General features: G+C 39.9%; 1 protein-coding gene across 1 annotated transcript in view; it reads left to right on the forward strand.

The window, feature by feature from the left end:
* Nucleotides 1-16,873, forward strand: part of Poln (DNA polymerase nu) — a 151,520-nt gene that overhangs the window by 58,864 nt on the left and 75,783 nt on the right. The window contains exons 13-15 of the mRNA XM_075943934.1: nt 9,304-9,360; nt 10,175-10,228; nt 11,551-11,616. Coding sequence (XP_075800049.1) covers nt 9,304-9,360; nt 10,175-10,228; nt 11,551-11,616 — 177 coding nt within the window. The remainder of the gene's footprint in view (nt 1-9,303; nt 9,361-10,174; nt 10,229-11,550; nt 11,617-16,873) is intronic.

Raw genomic sequence — 16,873 nt, forward strand, 5'->3', positions numbered from 1 at the left:
GACTTGACTTATCCTTATCTAATGTATCTTAAAGTACATTATTAAATGATTTAGTTGAGATTTCTCTGAGCTTTTAATATGAGCACTAAGTTTTTAATAAGGAAAATGTGGTACATTTACACAAGGGAATATTACTCAGTTTTAAAAAATGATGACCTCTATGATGATATGCAAGATATTCATCAGTATTGCTATAGGATAGGGTCATTTCAGGTTCCCTATCCCCAGCTACCCAAGGAATTAACTGGGGACCTCGGCTTGGGCACCTGGGAGCCACTCTAGGTTCAAGTCTCTTGCCAACCCTAAGGTGGCTCCCTTAACTAAGAATTGTGCTTCCGTGCTCCCCTATCCAACCTTCCTTTATCCCAATCCTCCTTTTTCCCCAAGTTCCCCCCTTCCTCCCCTTCTCCCTTTTCTCTCCCCATCTCCCCTTATCCCCATCCCACCCCACCCCCAAGATCTCAATTTTCTCCCCGGCAACTTTGTCTACTTCCCATAGCCAAGAGGATAACTATATGTTTTTCCTTTGGTTCACCTTCTTACTTAGCTTCTTTAGGATCACCAATTGTAGGCTCCGTGTCCCTTATTTATGGCTAGAAACCAATTATGAGTGAGTACATCCCATATTCATCTTTTTGGGTCTGGGTTACCTCACTCAGGATAGTGTTTTCTATTTCCATCCATTTGCATGCAAAATTCGAACCTTCATCTGGTGATGGATGGAGATAGAGACAGAGACCCACACTGGAGCACTGGACTGAGCTCCCAAGGTCCCAATGAGGAGCAGAAGGAGGGAGAACATGAGCAAAGAAGTCGGGACCACGAGGGGTGCACCCACCCACTGAGACAGTGGAGCTGATCTATTGGGAGCTCACCAAGGCCAGCTGGACTGTGACTGAAAAAGCATGGGATAAAACTGAACATGGCGAACAATGAGAGCTGATGAGACGCCAAGGACAATGGCAAGGGGTTTTGATCCTACGTAATGTGCTGGCTTTGTGGGAGCCTAGCCAGTTTGGATGTTCACCTTCCTAGATATGGACGGAGGGGGGAGGACCTAGGACTTACCACAGGGCAGGGAACCCTGACTGCTCTTTGGACTGGAGAGGGAGGGGGAAAGGAGTGGGGGGAGGGGGAGAAGGGTGGGAGGAGGGGGAGAAGGGTGGGAGGAGGGGGAGGGAAATGGGATGCTGAGAAGAGGTGGAAACTTGTTTTTTTTTCTCATTTTCTCAATAAAAAAGATTTTAAAAAAAAAAGAAAGAAAGAAAGGAAAAGAAAAGAAAACCTGGTCAAAAGGCAAAAAAAAAAAAATGATGACCTCATAAAATTTGCAGGCAAATGGATGGAACTAGAAAAAAATCATCCTTGACCTTCTTCCCGCCTCACTCTCAGCAATCTCTGTGTTGTGAATCTGCCTCCTTCTTCCCATCCTTACATTATCACCTTGTCCTCTGTCGCTTAGGCCACTCAAGACCTCCTCCCCAGAGTCCCACTGCTACTTGTACATGTTAAAGCCATAGAAACATCATGGTGCTGCCCTGAAAACACTTGCCATGTCATCCCATCACTTTCAGCATCACACAAAGCCCTAGACCATGTCTCCAGGCCATAGGTCTGGGTCTAGCCTTTGGCTGTGGCACTCCTATCCGAACACCAACTGCCCTTGGTTTTCACTACAGACTTTTTCGAGAGGCCCTAGACTGACAGCAGATTTTTGCCTGGTAGTTTATAATTGTCAGTTTAAATATCATTTTATGAATATCCTCATAGCTGGGTGTAGTGGCTCATGCCTTTAATCCCAGTACTTCAGAGGCAGAGGCAGGCTGATCTCTGTGAGTTCAACACCAGCCTGGTCTACAAAGCAAGTTCCAGGACAGCCAAGGCTACACAGAGAAACCCTGTCTTGGACCCCCCCCCACACACACACACAAAAGAATACTCAGACTGTAGTAAGGCCCATAAGCACTTTCTGTGTCTGTGTTATTAATTTTACTTTCTACATACAACTTGCCATAATTTAAATTTAAATTAAATTAAATCTAAATTTATCTTGGCTGTTTACTTTCTTATTCCATAGAATGTAGTCAAAGTCCTCGATTTGTTTTCAGAATGAAAATAGCCTAATATTAGTGTCCAATGAGGCTGTTTCAAATCCCTGTTCATCAGGCATTAAGGTAGCAGGTATTCCTGAGAATTGAGTCCTGTCTTGTCAAGGATACTCTAATGCGCGAAACAATCCCACACCAGTTAGAATTTAAAGGAGTATTTATTTTGGGGGGTAAAACTCACAAAAACCAACCATCAGGAAAGGAGCCTAGTCACCGGAGCAGGAGCCAGAACCAAGCACTGGAACCAAGAAAGCGAGCTGAGGCTTGCCGCTCTTTTTTTAAAGATAAATAGACCACGCCACAGGGGGCTGGTATTTCAGCAGCTATTGGCTGAAGGAGCAGAAGGCGCTCCCACAGCACAGTGGGCTTGTACATCAGCGGCTATTGGCTGAAGGAGCGGAAGGTCCTCCCGCAGCAATATGCCATTTTAGGTCTTACCTCTATAAAAGAGAGATAGGCAGTGTGCCCTAAAGCTCTAGCAGTTTGCCCACTGAAAAAGTCACTTCCTATGTGTTTGCTCTACTTAGATGTTTTTACCCGGTTGGAAATTGTGGTAGTTTGAAAGAAAATGGCACTGGGTGGTGGTGACACATGCCTTTAATCCCAGCACTTGGGAGGCAGAGGCAGGCGGATCTCTGTGAGTTCAAGACTAGCCTGATCTACAAAAGTGAGTCCAGGACAACTAGGGCTGTTAGATAGAGAAACCCTGTCTCAAAAAACAAAAGGAGAGAGAGAGAGAGAGAGAGAGAGAGAGAGAGAGAGAGAGAGAGAGAGAGAGAGAGAGAGAGAGAGAATGGGCACTGAAGGGAGTGGCATTATTAGAAGGTGTGACTTTGTTGATATGGAATGGAATGTTTGTAGGTATGTTCTTATTGAAGGAGGTGGGCTTTGGGGGTTCATATATGCTCAAGTCACATACAGTGACAGAGTCCAATTTCTGTTGCCTTCTGATCAAGATGCAACTAGCACCATGATTGTGTGCATGCCAGCATGCTCCTTGTCATAATGATAATGGACTGAATCTTTGAACTGTAAACAAACGAGCCCAATTAAAAGCTTTCCTTTATAAGCATTGCTTGGTAGTGGTGATGCTAGCCTTTAATCACAGCACTCAGGAGGCAGAGGCATGTGGATCTCTGTGAGTTCAAACCCAGCCTGGTCTACAGACTAAGTTCCAAGACAGCCGGAGCTGTTACACAGAGAAACCCTGTCTTGAAAAAAAAAATTAAATAGTTGTCGAGGTCATGGTATCTCTTCACAGCAATAGAAACCCTAACTAAAGTTGGTACTGGGTTCTAGGGTATTTCTGTGATAGATTGGGTCATGTTTTTGTTTGAAGAAGTATGGAGTTCGGGTTAGGAAAGCAGTGGAAGCTTTTAAGCACTGCTATTATATATATAATTATAGCAATACAGTAGGAGTGCGGAAGACGGAGGTGCTGAGTGTTAGGTCAACTGGGGCTGAACTGACTCGAGATTGCAGAGAAGAATTTAAGTATATTGCCTAGAGATTGTTCTTGTGATATTTTGGTGAAGAAAGTGGGTGCCTTTGCCCTGTCCAAAGTGTCTGTCTCAGGCTAAAGTGAAGAGTTTTGAGTTAATTCCATTGGCAGTAGAAATCTCAAAACAGCCTAGTATGGTCTCTATCTTGTGTGAAGATTTATAATGAAAAGGAGCAAGCTGAGCAGGGTAAATTACAATTTTTTTAATTTATTAGATTTCTTTTTTTAAAAAAAAATACCAATCCAAATTCCTACTCCCTCTCCTCCTCCCACTCCCTTCACACACCCTCCCATCCCATCCTCATCTAATCCTAAGAGAGGGTAAAGCACATTGCTTTGGGAAAGGTCCAAAGTCCCTCTACTATATCTAGACTGAGCTAGGTATACATCCAAAGAGAATAGGATCCCAAAAGGCCAGTACATGCAGTAGAAATAAATCCTGGTGCCACTGCCAGTGGCCCCTCAGTCTGCCCAAGCCATGCAACTGTCATCCACATTCAGAGGGACTGGTTTGGTCCTATGCTTGTTCCTTCCCAGTACAGCTGGAGTTGGTGAGCTCCCATTAGCTCAGGCAAACTGTTTCAGTGGATGAACCCTCCATGGTCTTGACCTCTTTGCTCATATTCTCACTCCTTCCACTCTTCAACTGGACCTTGGGAACTCAGTCCAGTGTTCGGATGTAGGTCTCTGCCTGTTTCCATCTGTTGTTGGACAAAGGTTCTATGGTGATATATAAGATATTTATCAGTCTGACTACAGGCAAGTCAAGATCAGGTCCCCTCTCCTCTATTGCTTAGGATCTTAGGCAAGGTCATCCTTGTGGATTCCTGAGAATTTCTCTAGAGCCAGGTTTTCGCTAACCCTATAATGGCTCCCTCAATCAAAATATCTCTTTTCTTGCTTTCATCACTGTCCATCCTCCATCTCGACTATCTCATTCCCTCAAGTTCTCCACAACCCTCTTCTTTTCCCCTCCTCTTTCCTTTCTACCCTTCCTTCTCCCTGTGCCCCATGCTCCCAATTTTGTCAGGCGATCTTGTCTGTTTCTAATTTTCAGGTGGGTCTATATATGTTTTTCTTTGGGTTCACCTTATTACTTAGCTTCTCCAGGATCATGAACTATAGGCTCAATGTCCTTTGTTTATAGCTAGTATCCACTTATGAGTGAATACATGCCATATTCATCTTTTTTGGGTCTGGGTTATCTCACTCAGGATAGTGTTTTCTAATTCCATCCATTTGCATGCAAAATTCAAGAAGTCATGGGGTTTTTTTGTTTTGTCTTTTGATTTTTTTTTTACCAGTGAGTAGTACTCTAATGTGTAAATGTGCCACATTTTCTTTATCCATTCCTCAGCTGAGGGGCATCTAGGTTGTTTCCAGGTTCTGGCTATTACAAATAATGCTGCTATGAACATAGTTGAACAAATGCTTTTGTAGTATGATTGAGCATCTTTTGAGTATATGCCCAAGAGTGGCATTGCTGGAATTGCTGGATCCTGAGGTAGGTTGAGTCCCAATTTTCTGAGAAACTGCCATACTGATTTCCAAAGTAGTTGTACAAAAAAAAACAAAAAAAAAACAAAAACAAACAAACAAAAAAACCTAGGGTCGGATGGTTTTAGTGCAGAATTCTACCAGAACTTCCAAGAAGAGCTAATACCTATACTCCTCAAAGTGTTCCATATAATAGAAACAGAAGGGATGTTGCTAAACTCTTTTTATGAGGCTATAGTTACCCTGATACCAAAACTACACAAAGACTCAACCAAAAAAGAGAATTACAGACCAATCTCACTCATGAACATGGGTGCAAAAATTCTCAATAAAATACTGGCAAACTGAATCCAAGAACACATCAAAAAAAAATCATCCACCATGATCAAGTCGGCTTCATCCCAGAGATGCAGGGCTAGTTCAACATACAAAAATCTATCAATGTAATCCATTATACAAATAAACTGAAAGAAAAAAAACCTTATATGATCACTTCATTAGATGCTAAAAAAAATTAACAAAATCCAGCACCCCTTCATGATAAAGGTATTGGAGAGATCATGAATACAAGGAACATATCTAAATGTAATAAAAGCAATATACAGCAAGCTGACAGCTAACATCAGATTAAATGGAGAGAAACTCAAAGCAATTCCACTAAAATCAGGAACAAGACAAGCTGTCCACTCTCTCCATATCTCTTTAACATAGTTCTTGAAGTTTTAGCAATAGCAATAAGACAACAAAAGGAGATCAAGGGGATTCAAATTGGAAAGAAGGAAGTAAAATTTTTGTTATTTGCAGATGATATAATAGTGTATATAAGTGACCCCAAACTCTATCATAGAACTCCTATAGCTGATAAATACCTTCAGTGATGTGGCAGGATACAAGATCAATTAAAAAAATGCAGTAGCCCTCCTAGACGCAAATGATAAAGAAGCTGAGAGGGAAATCAGAAAAGCCATCACCTTTCACAGTAGCCACAAATAACATAAAATATCTTGGGGTAACACTAATCAAAGAAGTGAAAGACCTATTTGACAAAAAAAAAACTTTAAGTTTTTGAAGAAAGAAATTGAAAAAGATACAAGAAAATGGAAAGACCTCTCATGCTCTTGGATAGGAAGGATCAACATAGTAAAAATGGCAATCCTATCAAAAGCAATCTGTAGATTCAATGCAATCCCCATCAAAATCCCAGCACAATTCTTCACAGACCTTAAAAGAACAATAATAAACTTCATATGGAAAAACAAAAAACCAAGGATAGCCAAAACAATCATGTACAATAAAATAACTTCTGGAGGCATCACCATCTCTGACATCAAGCTCTATTACAGAACTACAGTAATGAAAATAGCTTGGTATTGGCATAAACACAGAGATGTTGACCAATGGAATCAAATTGAAGACCCAGATATAAATCCACACACCTATGAAAACCTGATTTTTGATGAAGAAGCTAAAATTATACACTGGAAAAAAGAAAGCATCTTCAACAAATGGTGCTGGCATAACTGAATGTCAACATGTAGAAGAATGAAAATAGATCCATATCTATCACCATGCACAAAATTCAAGTCCAAATGGATTAAAGACCTCAATATGAATCCGACCACACTGAACCTGATAGAATAGAAAGTGGGAAGTAGCCTTCAATGCATGGGCACAGGAGACCACTTCCTAAATATAACCCCAGTAGCACAGACACTGAGAACAACAATAAATAAATGGGACCCCCTGAAACTGAGAAGCTCCTAAAAAGCAAAGGACACAGTCAATAAGACAAAAAGGCAGCCTCCTGAATGAGAAAAGATCTTCACCAACCCCACATCAGACAGAAGACTGATCTCCAAAATATATAAAGAACTCAAGAAATTAGACATTAAAATTCTAAATAACCCAATTTAAAAAATGGGGTTCTGAACTAAACAGAGAATTCTCAACAGAAGAATCTCAAATGGCCAAAAGATACGTAAGGAAATGTTCAACATCCTTAGCTGTCAGGGAAATGCAAATCGAAACAACTCTGAGATTCCATCTTACACCTGTCAGAATGCCTAAGATCAAAACCATTAATGATAGCTTATGCGGAGACGATGTGGAGTAAAGGGACCACTCATCCATTGCTGGTGGAAATGCAAACTGGTACAAAATAAAATTTTTGAAGAGAAAAAGAGCACCAGGAAGTGTAATGGAGCTAAGTTTTGTTTTCAAGGAGATAAATGGATTAAGAAAATAAGTAAAGGAAGTGGTGACTTCAGGGCAAGATCCCTCCCAGCTAAATTTCCAATCTGTGAAAAGCAATTAAAGAAAAGCTTAGAGTCAAATGTGGTGGTGCTTGCCATTAATCCAAACACTCAGAAGACAGAGGCAGGTGGGTCTCTGAGTTTAAGGCCAGCCATTTCTACAGAGCAAGTTCAAGGACAGCCAAGTTTAGGCAGTGAAGAAAACTATGAAAATAGAAAGCTGATGGTGAAGATGTAACTGAAGATTTTTGGGTTTGAGGCCACCCTGGTCTTCAGTGTAGCAAGTTCCAGGACAGCCAAGCTTAAGAAGTAAAGGTAAAAATCAAAAGCATAAAGCTTGTAAAGATGTAATTGAATGAGGGGGCCATCTTCCAGCCCCAGAAGCAGCAGAATTTGGCAACTTTGGCCATGTGGTTCTTCTGGCTTTGGAGTTAAGGATAGAAGAAACAGGTTATGGAATTTTTCTCTGCACCTAAGGAAAATAGTTGAGGCCAGGCATTGACAGGCTTGTCCCTGAATAGGGCCTAAAGAGGCAGTTTCATGAAGCTGTGAAGTTCAAGCCTTGATTTTCTTGAAGACCCCAAGATGTTAGAGAGTCATAGGATACTTGTTGAAGAAAGCTTCTAACAGAGAGTGGAACCAGCCCAAGAGCAAGAAATGCATTGCAGTCAACACCACACTGAAAAGAGTTGGAGTTCTAAAGAATGCTTTGTTTGACATCAGACATGAGATGGGCAAAAAGTTTGCCCAGCTAGTTTTTGGTCTTGCTTTGGTTCAGTCTCACTGTGCTCACTTTCCTATATTTGGAATGGTAATGTATATATATCCAGGGCCATTATATATTGGAAGTATGTGGTCTGCTTTTTGATTTTGATTTTACAGGGGATTACAGTTAAAGAGATTGTATGAATCTCAGAAGAGACTTTGAACTTTAGACTTTTAAATAAGTTCAAGACTGTAATAGACTATGAGGACTTTTGAAGTTGGACTGAATGCGTTTTTGCATTATGATATGGCTACAGGCATTTGGGACCAGGAAGTAGAATGTGGTGGTTTGAAATAAAATGGGCCTAAAGGGAGTTGCACTATTGGGAGGTGTGGCTTTGTTGGTATTGTATGGCATGTTTGTAGGTATTTTCTATCTACTAAGACAGAAAGCTTGTGATAGTACCATATAACTGCTGTTGTGGCAAGAAATAAATATCTCAGTTTCCTAGTAGGTCCTGCTCCTTTTCAGACCCTAAGCTCTGTCTACCACTATAGGCTACTTTTTCCTCCTTTTGTTTTTTGGGGTTTTTTTTTCACGCTATTTTGTTTTATTTTTAATGGTATTTATTATTATTATTATTATTATTACAAATTTTCACCTCCTCCCCTCCCCTCTCCCTCCCTCTCCAGTCCAAAGAGCAGTCAGGGTTCCCTGCCCTGTGGGAAGTCCAAGGTCCTTCCCCCTCCATCCAGGTCTAGGAAGGTGAGCATCCAAACAGACTAGGTTCCCACATAGCCAGTACTTCTTATCAGCTTATTAGGATCGGTACTGTGAGTTCAATGCTATAGTTTTAGGATTCAAAGCTTGTGTCACCTCCATGAAGTTTCATCCAGATTTCTGAGTCAAATTTTGGATGCTACTATAGTATGGGCTTTATGTATGGGGGCCTCTGTCTTACTCATTTTTGTAGGATTTAGATTTTGCTAATTTAAGTTCTGAAGAAGACTCTTATTTCTCAGGTCATGTGAAATAATTTATCTCCTGGATAGATAGCAGAATTACTTTGTAAAGGGTTGGGATTAAGACACTTGATAATCTAAGTTTGCTATGAGTCTTCATTTTGGAAAATATATTAAATTACATCATTTATTACTAGAACACTCTCCAGTTGAAAGTAAACATTTGAATTGTTGAAATGAAGACATTATATTGGTAATAAATATTTTCATTTTTTAGTTAAATTCTCTACAAGACCTTCACCCATTACCCAAGATAATTTTGGAATATAGACAAGTAAGTTGACTCTGTGTGTTGTGTGTAAATTGTTTGTGATGAAGGAAAACTATCCAACCCTGTCTCTATTCACAATCATATTTGCTGATGCTTGTTAACAGAGTTCTAAAGAGATAAAATTTCCTCAACCAATTTCATGTCAGCCTTACTTCTTCATATCCTGATGTCATCTTACTCATGTCTGAGTCTGCTTTGTCCAGCCCTGGGAGCCCAAGGAGTCATATGTGGAAGGAGACTGATGGCCTGTTCCCCTGTCCCTTCAAGTGAGAATAAGACTTTTACTAATTCTCACAAAGTCCTATCATTCCCCCTGGTTTCCAGGCTTCAAGACAGTGATGTTTACCAGGGGGTTACTGGCATGCCCCCTTTCCTCTTTTAGTTATTAATGTTTTCTCTGTTCACATACCTGCCCTTTATTTCATGATTTCTGTTACCCATCAATCACATTTACAAACCAAACAACAATGTAATTATTTACTGAGTCCCTGTCCTGCAGAAATACACTGGTTCCAAACCAGCCATCATCCTGGAGTCATGTAAGGGTTGGGAAAGAACTAGAAAGGGCCCACTGCTGAGGACACTGAGATGAGCATTTGAGCTTTGCAACTTCTCTGTAGCTTAGAAATATTGCAGAATAACAGACTGGCATCTTTCTTTGTGGACCTGTGTTATTCCATCCTGGCACGACTTAAGGTTGTCCAAGGTGGATTCTGCACTACATGTCCAGCCCTATGTAAACTGCTGCTCTGCAGTTGGTGTCTTTGAGTTCTTAAACAAGTTTAAGAAGGTAACTATTCTTGTCTTTATGCTGTAGGTTCACAAGATCAAGTCAACTTTTGTAGACGGATTACTGGCTTATATGAAAAAGGTAACAAAGCTTTACAAAAGAAAATTGGGATTAGAAGTAAGGTTTATTTTAGTTCAGATACATATGCCCTTTTTACAATCCCAATAAAGGAGGAAAAGTTCATTATTCTTGGAACTATGGACTGTGGTCATATTATTCAATCTTTGTACAATGCAAGTTATTATTATGCCTTTAGATTCTCCATACATGAGGCAGTTCAGCAGCTAGCCTGCTTTCACATCTATTGTCATGTCTTTTTATGGAGTCATTTGAGGCTCTCAGAATCCTCTAGAGGAACATACATATGAACACACACACACATATACATATACATATACATATACATATACATATATATATATATATAAAGAAGATGTGTCATACTGGATTATAGACTGTGGTCCAGCTAGTCCAACAATGGTTGTCTATCAACAGAAAGTCCAATAATCAAGAGTTGTTATAGTCCACAAGGCTGGGTGTCTCAGATGATCTTCAGTATATGCTGGAATCCCAGAGAAGTCGGCTCTAATGCCAGTGAAGGAGTGAATTTGTATTGAGAGCAAACAGGCAAAAACAGAGCAAGCTTTATTTTTTTTTTATGTTCTTTATATAGGCTGCCAGCAGGTGTGGCCCAGGTTAAAGGTGGATTTTCCAAAAGATCTGGATTAGGGCCTGGCGGTGGTGGCGCACGCCTTTAATCCCAGCACTCGGGAGGCAGAGGCAGGCGGATCTCTGTGAGTTCGAGGCCAGCCTGGTCTAGAAGAGCTAGTTCCAGGACAGGAACCAAAAAGCTATGGAGAAACCCTGTCTCGAAAATTAAAAAAAAAAAAAAAAGATCTGGATTAAAGGTGGATCTTCACACCACAAAAGATACAGATTCAAAGGGGGTCTTTTCACTTCAAATTATTTAATTAAGAAAAAATCCTTCAAAGGTATACCTAATCACTTGAGTTTTAGTTAATTAAAGGTATAGTCAAGTTGGCAACCAATAATATCCATCACAGGTAGACATTACTGTTTTAATTCGCACACGAGAAAAGCACATTCAGACATGTCTGTAACTTACAAGGCTGCACAAGCAACAGTTTGTGGTACAACTGCACTTTGAGTTTTTGCTGTCCCTACAACCCCTTAACCCACACATAGACTTAAGACTTAACAGAAATGGATCTACTTGTCCCGTTGTTACTTGTATTTGGGTTAGAGGGGAGCATCTGTCTCTGATACCAAGACTGTTTTATAACATTCAGGAGGAGTAAGTGGGTGTTGTAGATGAAGGGTCTGTGTGCTCTTCCTCATGCCATATTGCCTGGGTTTAAACGGATTCTTCTTAAACGACCAAGGGCTCCATCTCTTCTACATGGAATCAGACGGGAACTGTGACGGGGAGACTTTCAGCCAAGCACCCTGTAAGTTACTTGCTCTTTTCTGTGGGCCAATGTGTGTTTGATTCTACACTGTTCCTAAAACAGGATTTCATGCTGCTAATTGTGTTTTACTCTGTGTGTTTATTTCTCTGGTATTGAGGCATCAACTCGGTGCTCTGAGAACAAGAAGGGCTGAGTTTTCCACCCAGAAACTTAGGCAGTTTGGTGATGTGCCTCTCTCCATCGCCCTTTCCAGATTTTTCCTGGAAAGTGGCTTCCAAAAGTGTGTTATCCATTTTGTAATTTCTAAAGACTATTTTTATTGGAAAGTTATACATTCCCTTCATTTATGGTGCAGTTGTAGTAACACTTTTGGGTCCTTTTAAAAGATAAAGTCTTGCTTTGTATATAGCCTAGGTGCCACCTCCTGATTGCTAAAGTCACAGGTGTGCACCATTCATGGATAGCTTTCTAGATGGCTTTATAGTTTTGGTGTGCTTGTAGAACAAGCATAAGCACCTGAGTTCAATCACTAACACCCAAACACCCATATAAAAATGTTGGGTGTAATAGTGTATGGTTGTAATTCCAGTGTTGGAGAAGTGGAGACAGAAAGGTCCCTGGGCCTTGATGGGCAGCCAACTTAGCCTATTTGGTAAGTTTGGGACTAATAAGAGGCCCCAATTCAAAAAACAAAGTAGATGTCTCCTGAGGAATGCTACCCACTGTTATTTTCTGGTCTTCTCATGCACACACCCATGCAAACATGTATATACGCACACATATTTGTTACTAATCACTCAGAGACAAGTTCTTCAAGCATATAAAATAAATACAATCTAACAAATATAAGCTTTATTCAAGCTGGAAAGTCATCTTTCCTGTCACAATTTCTAATAAACATGTTTGCATAAAATATTATTCTACATTTTTTTAACTTTTAACATCTCTTGCTATTTTATATCAATCTGAATCCTCTTAGATTTAAATACATGAATTACAAATATAAATAATTCAAGTATAAACTAAATAATATATGTAATTAGAAATGTTTGGTATGAAATAATGTGGAAGTTTAAAGAATAAGAGAATGTAAGTCATCTTTCCCTGTCTGTTCTTCCCACTAGTCCCTGATTAGAGTAGCTAGGAATTAACTAGGTGTATTAGTTAGGATTCTCTAGAATGGTGTTTCTCACACTTCCTAATGCTGTGACCCCCCCACCATAAGATTATTTCTGTTGCCACTTCCTAACTGTAATTTTGCTACTTTATGGATTGCAATGTAAATACCTGTGTTTTCTGATGGTTTTAGGCTACCCTGTGAAAGGGTCGTTCTACCCACAAAAGGGTTGCAACTCACAGATTGAGAATCACTACTCTGGAGGAACAGAACTAGCAGAATGAATCTATATAGAGATACAGAAAGATAATTCATTAGAGTGACCTACAAACTCTAGTCCAGCTAGTCCAACAGTGGTTGTCTATCAGTGGAAAACCCAAGAATCCAGTAGGTCTTCAGTCTAGGAAGCTGGAAGTTTCTACTGATCTTCACAATACTAAAGAAGTAGGCTCTAATGTCAGTGAAGGAATGGACTCGCCAGAAAGAGTCAGGGCAAGTAGGCAAAGAGTAAACTTCCTTCTTCCAAGTTCTTTATATACACTGCCACCAGAAGCTGTGGCCCATATTAAAGATAGATCTTCCCACTTCAAAAGATCCACATTAAAAGTGGGTATTCCTACTTCCAATGATAACTCACAGGTTTAGTTAATTGCCAATATAGTCAAGTTGACAACCAAGAATAGCCATCACACTAGGCATCCAGTGACACAGGCAGAAGAGGCACCAGCTGACCTAACTCAGATGACTGTACAAGGAGGAGAAAGCAGGTAGCTTGGTGTGGGTGTTCTCTTGGGCACAGGGAACCTGCTTTGGTACTATAAACTCTCGGGTCTGTTGTCTCTCAGGCTTCTCACACTTGCTCTAGGAGGCAATGATGAGGGCATCTACCTTTCAGACTAAATCCACCTGGGTACCTGCCTACAGATTCAGGTTCTCCGTGGATGTCCTGGCAGATTCTTTCTCTGTTTATTGCTTTTCTCTGTCATCATCTGCTTGTTACAGTCTTGAAGCAGGTTTTCTTTTGGACTACCAACTAGCTCCCAAATAAAGACACTGAGACTTATTATTAGTTATGAATGCTTGACCTTATCTTATGCCTGTCCCACTAGCTCTTATAATTTAAATTAACCTGTTTCTTGTTTCTCTTCATCTACATTTTGCCTTGGGGCTTTTTAGCTTTCTTTCATTCTGTATGTCCTAGTCTGTGTCTGTCTGTCTGGCAGCTGCCTGACTGGCTGGCCCCAGGTATCTCCCTTTCTTTCTCCCCCATTCTTCTCTCTCTCTTTCTCTCTCTCTCTCTCTCTCTCTCTCTCTCTCTCTCTCTCTCTCTCTCTCTCTCTCTCTCCCCCTCCATTCCTCCCTCCCTCCTACTTATTCTTTCTGCCCACCAGCCCCCCCCCCATCCCTCTACTGCCTAGCTATTGGCTGTTCAGCTTCTTATTAGACCAATCAGGTGCCTTAGGCAGGAAAACAACACATTTTTATATCATTAAACAAATTCAGCATAAACAAATGTAACACACCTTTACATAGTTAAAGCAATATTCCACAACATAAACAACTGTAACACATCTTTACATAGTTAAATCAATATTCCATAACATAAACAAATGTAACACACCTTTACATAGTTAAATCAATATTCCACAACATAAACAAATGTAACACACCTTTACATAGTTAAATCAATATTCCACAACATAAACAAATGTACACACCTTTACATAGTTAAATCAATATTCCACAACATAAACAAATGTAACACACCTTTACATAGTTAAATCAATATTCCACAACATAAACAAATGTAACACACCTTTACATAGTTAAAGCAATATTCCACAACATAAACAAATGTAACACACCTTTACATAGTTAAAGCAATATTCCACAACATAAACAAATGTAACACACCTTTACATAGTTAAAGCAATATTCCATAACAAATGTAACACACCTTTACATAGTTAAATATTCCACAACATAAACAAATGTAACACACCTTTACATAGTTAAATATTTCACAACATAAACAAATGTAACACACCTTTACATAGTTAAATATTCCACAACATAAACAAATGTAACACACCTTTACATAGTTAAAGTAATATTTCACAACATAAACAAATGTAACACACCTTTACATAGTTAAATATTCCACAACATAAACAAATGTAACACACCTTTACATAGTTAAAGCAATATTCCACAACATAAACAAATGTAACACACCTTTACATAGTTAAAGCAATATTCCAGAGCACAGTCCCATGTCACTCTGGTTGTTCAGATACTTGTGAGAGTGAATCGTGAGCTTGCGGCTCTCTCTTCATGAGCTCATGCACTACTGCAAAAAAACTCTGAGCATGTGTCCTTTCAGAGGATATAAATTTTTCTTTTATAACTTTGCCATTGTCTTATGACTATGTGTGGCCCTCAACTCTGCCACAAGCCATGCACAGTGGTATCCCCACTGTCCATGGTCCTCTCCCCAGGGTTAGTTCCTGATTGTGTCTTCAGATCTTCTCAGACAGCTTTTTCTCTGACCAAGATTAATTGAATGTTTGCCTCTGTTGTCCCATAATGTTGGTATTTTCATGTTTTTACACATAAAACTTGAATCCAGCTGTACATTATTTAATCAGTTGTCATTACCATAAGATGGCCAGAGTATGAATTATAGTTTTCCTTAAACTGAACAAAATTCTGTTGATTAAACCATGAGCTGAGTTCGAGACCAGCCTGGTCTACAAAGGGAGTTCCAGGACAGGCTCCAAAGCTACAGAGAAACCCTGTCTCAAAAAACCAAAACAAACAAACAAACAAACAAAAAAATAAACCGTGAGCTTTCCACTGATAGACAACCACTGATCTTTATTCTTATCTCCAATAAATATTTTTAGACTTACTTTATTATTTTATGTGTGTTATGTACCATGTGTACCTGGTACCTGCAGAGGGCATTAGATACCCTAGAACTAGAGTTACAGACCATTGTGTGCTGCCAGGTGGGTGGTGGGTATTGAACTTAAGATTTCTGAAGAGTGCCAGGTGCTCTTTTTTAAAAAATGATTTGATTTGTTTATTTCAAGGCAAGGTCTCACTATGTAGCTCTGTCTATCCAGAATTCACCAGGTAGACTAGGATGGCCTCAAACTCACAGAGATCCATCTGCTCTGTGCCTGGCTTTATGATATTTTATTTTATTTTATTTTAATTCATTTAAACACTGCCTGGTCCATTAGTTCTAGCCTCTTACTGGCTAACTCTCACATCTTGATTAACCCATTTCTATTAATGTGTGTAGCACCACAAGGTGGTGGCTTACTGGGAAGATTCTAACCTACGTCCATCTTGGGCCAGAGCTTCATGGCATCTGCCTGACTCTGCTTTCTTTCTCCCACAATTTTGTTCTGTCTTCCCTGCCTACCTATGTTCTGACCTAGCAGGCCAAGCAGTTTTCTTTATTAATTAACCAATGAAAGCAACAAATAGATAGAAGACCCTCCTACATCATTTCCCCTTTTTCTGTTTAAATGAAAAGGAAGGCTTTAACTTTAACATAGCAAAATTACATAAAGCAAGAATTACAGTTACAATATTTATATCTATTTTATCTTTTATCATAACTAAGGAAAACTATAACTAACCATTCTTCAACTCCATCAAAGACTCCAGAAGGATATAATATTACCTAAGTAAACAAGAAATAAGCAACTTTCAAAACTCTAGAAATGACAGAGACATCTCACTGTCTGGACAGTCACCAAAAGTTTTTTTTTTTACTGTTGGGGCATCCATCTTCAGCCTACAGGCCCATAAAACAGGACTGTCATATCCTGCCTGATGTGGGAGTGTCATATATCAATCTGTTGATTTCATTGGTTAAGCAATAAAGAAACTGCTTGGCCCTGATAGGTTAAAACATAAGTGGGAGGAGTAAACAGAACAGAATGCTGGGAGGAAGAGGAAGTGAGCTCAGAGACGCCATGCTCCCCTCTCCCGGGCAGACGCACGATAGCTCTGCTCTCTGAAGCAGACACGATGGAGCAAGCCACCAGATCAGACATGCTGAATCCTTCCCGGTAAGACCGGTGCTACACAAGTTTATTAGAGATGGGTTGATCAGGATATCAGAATTAGCCAGTAAGGGCTAGAGCTAATGGGCCAAGCAGT

This window comes from Microtus pennsylvanicus, chromosome 12 (genome assembly GCF_037038515.1).
Source record: "Microtus pennsylvanicus isolate mMicPen1 chromosome 12, mMicPen1.hap1, whole genome shotgun sequence".
Taxonomy (NCBI): domain Eukaryota; kingdom Metazoa; phylum Chordata; class Mammalia; order Rodentia; family Cricetidae; genus Microtus; species Microtus pennsylvanicus.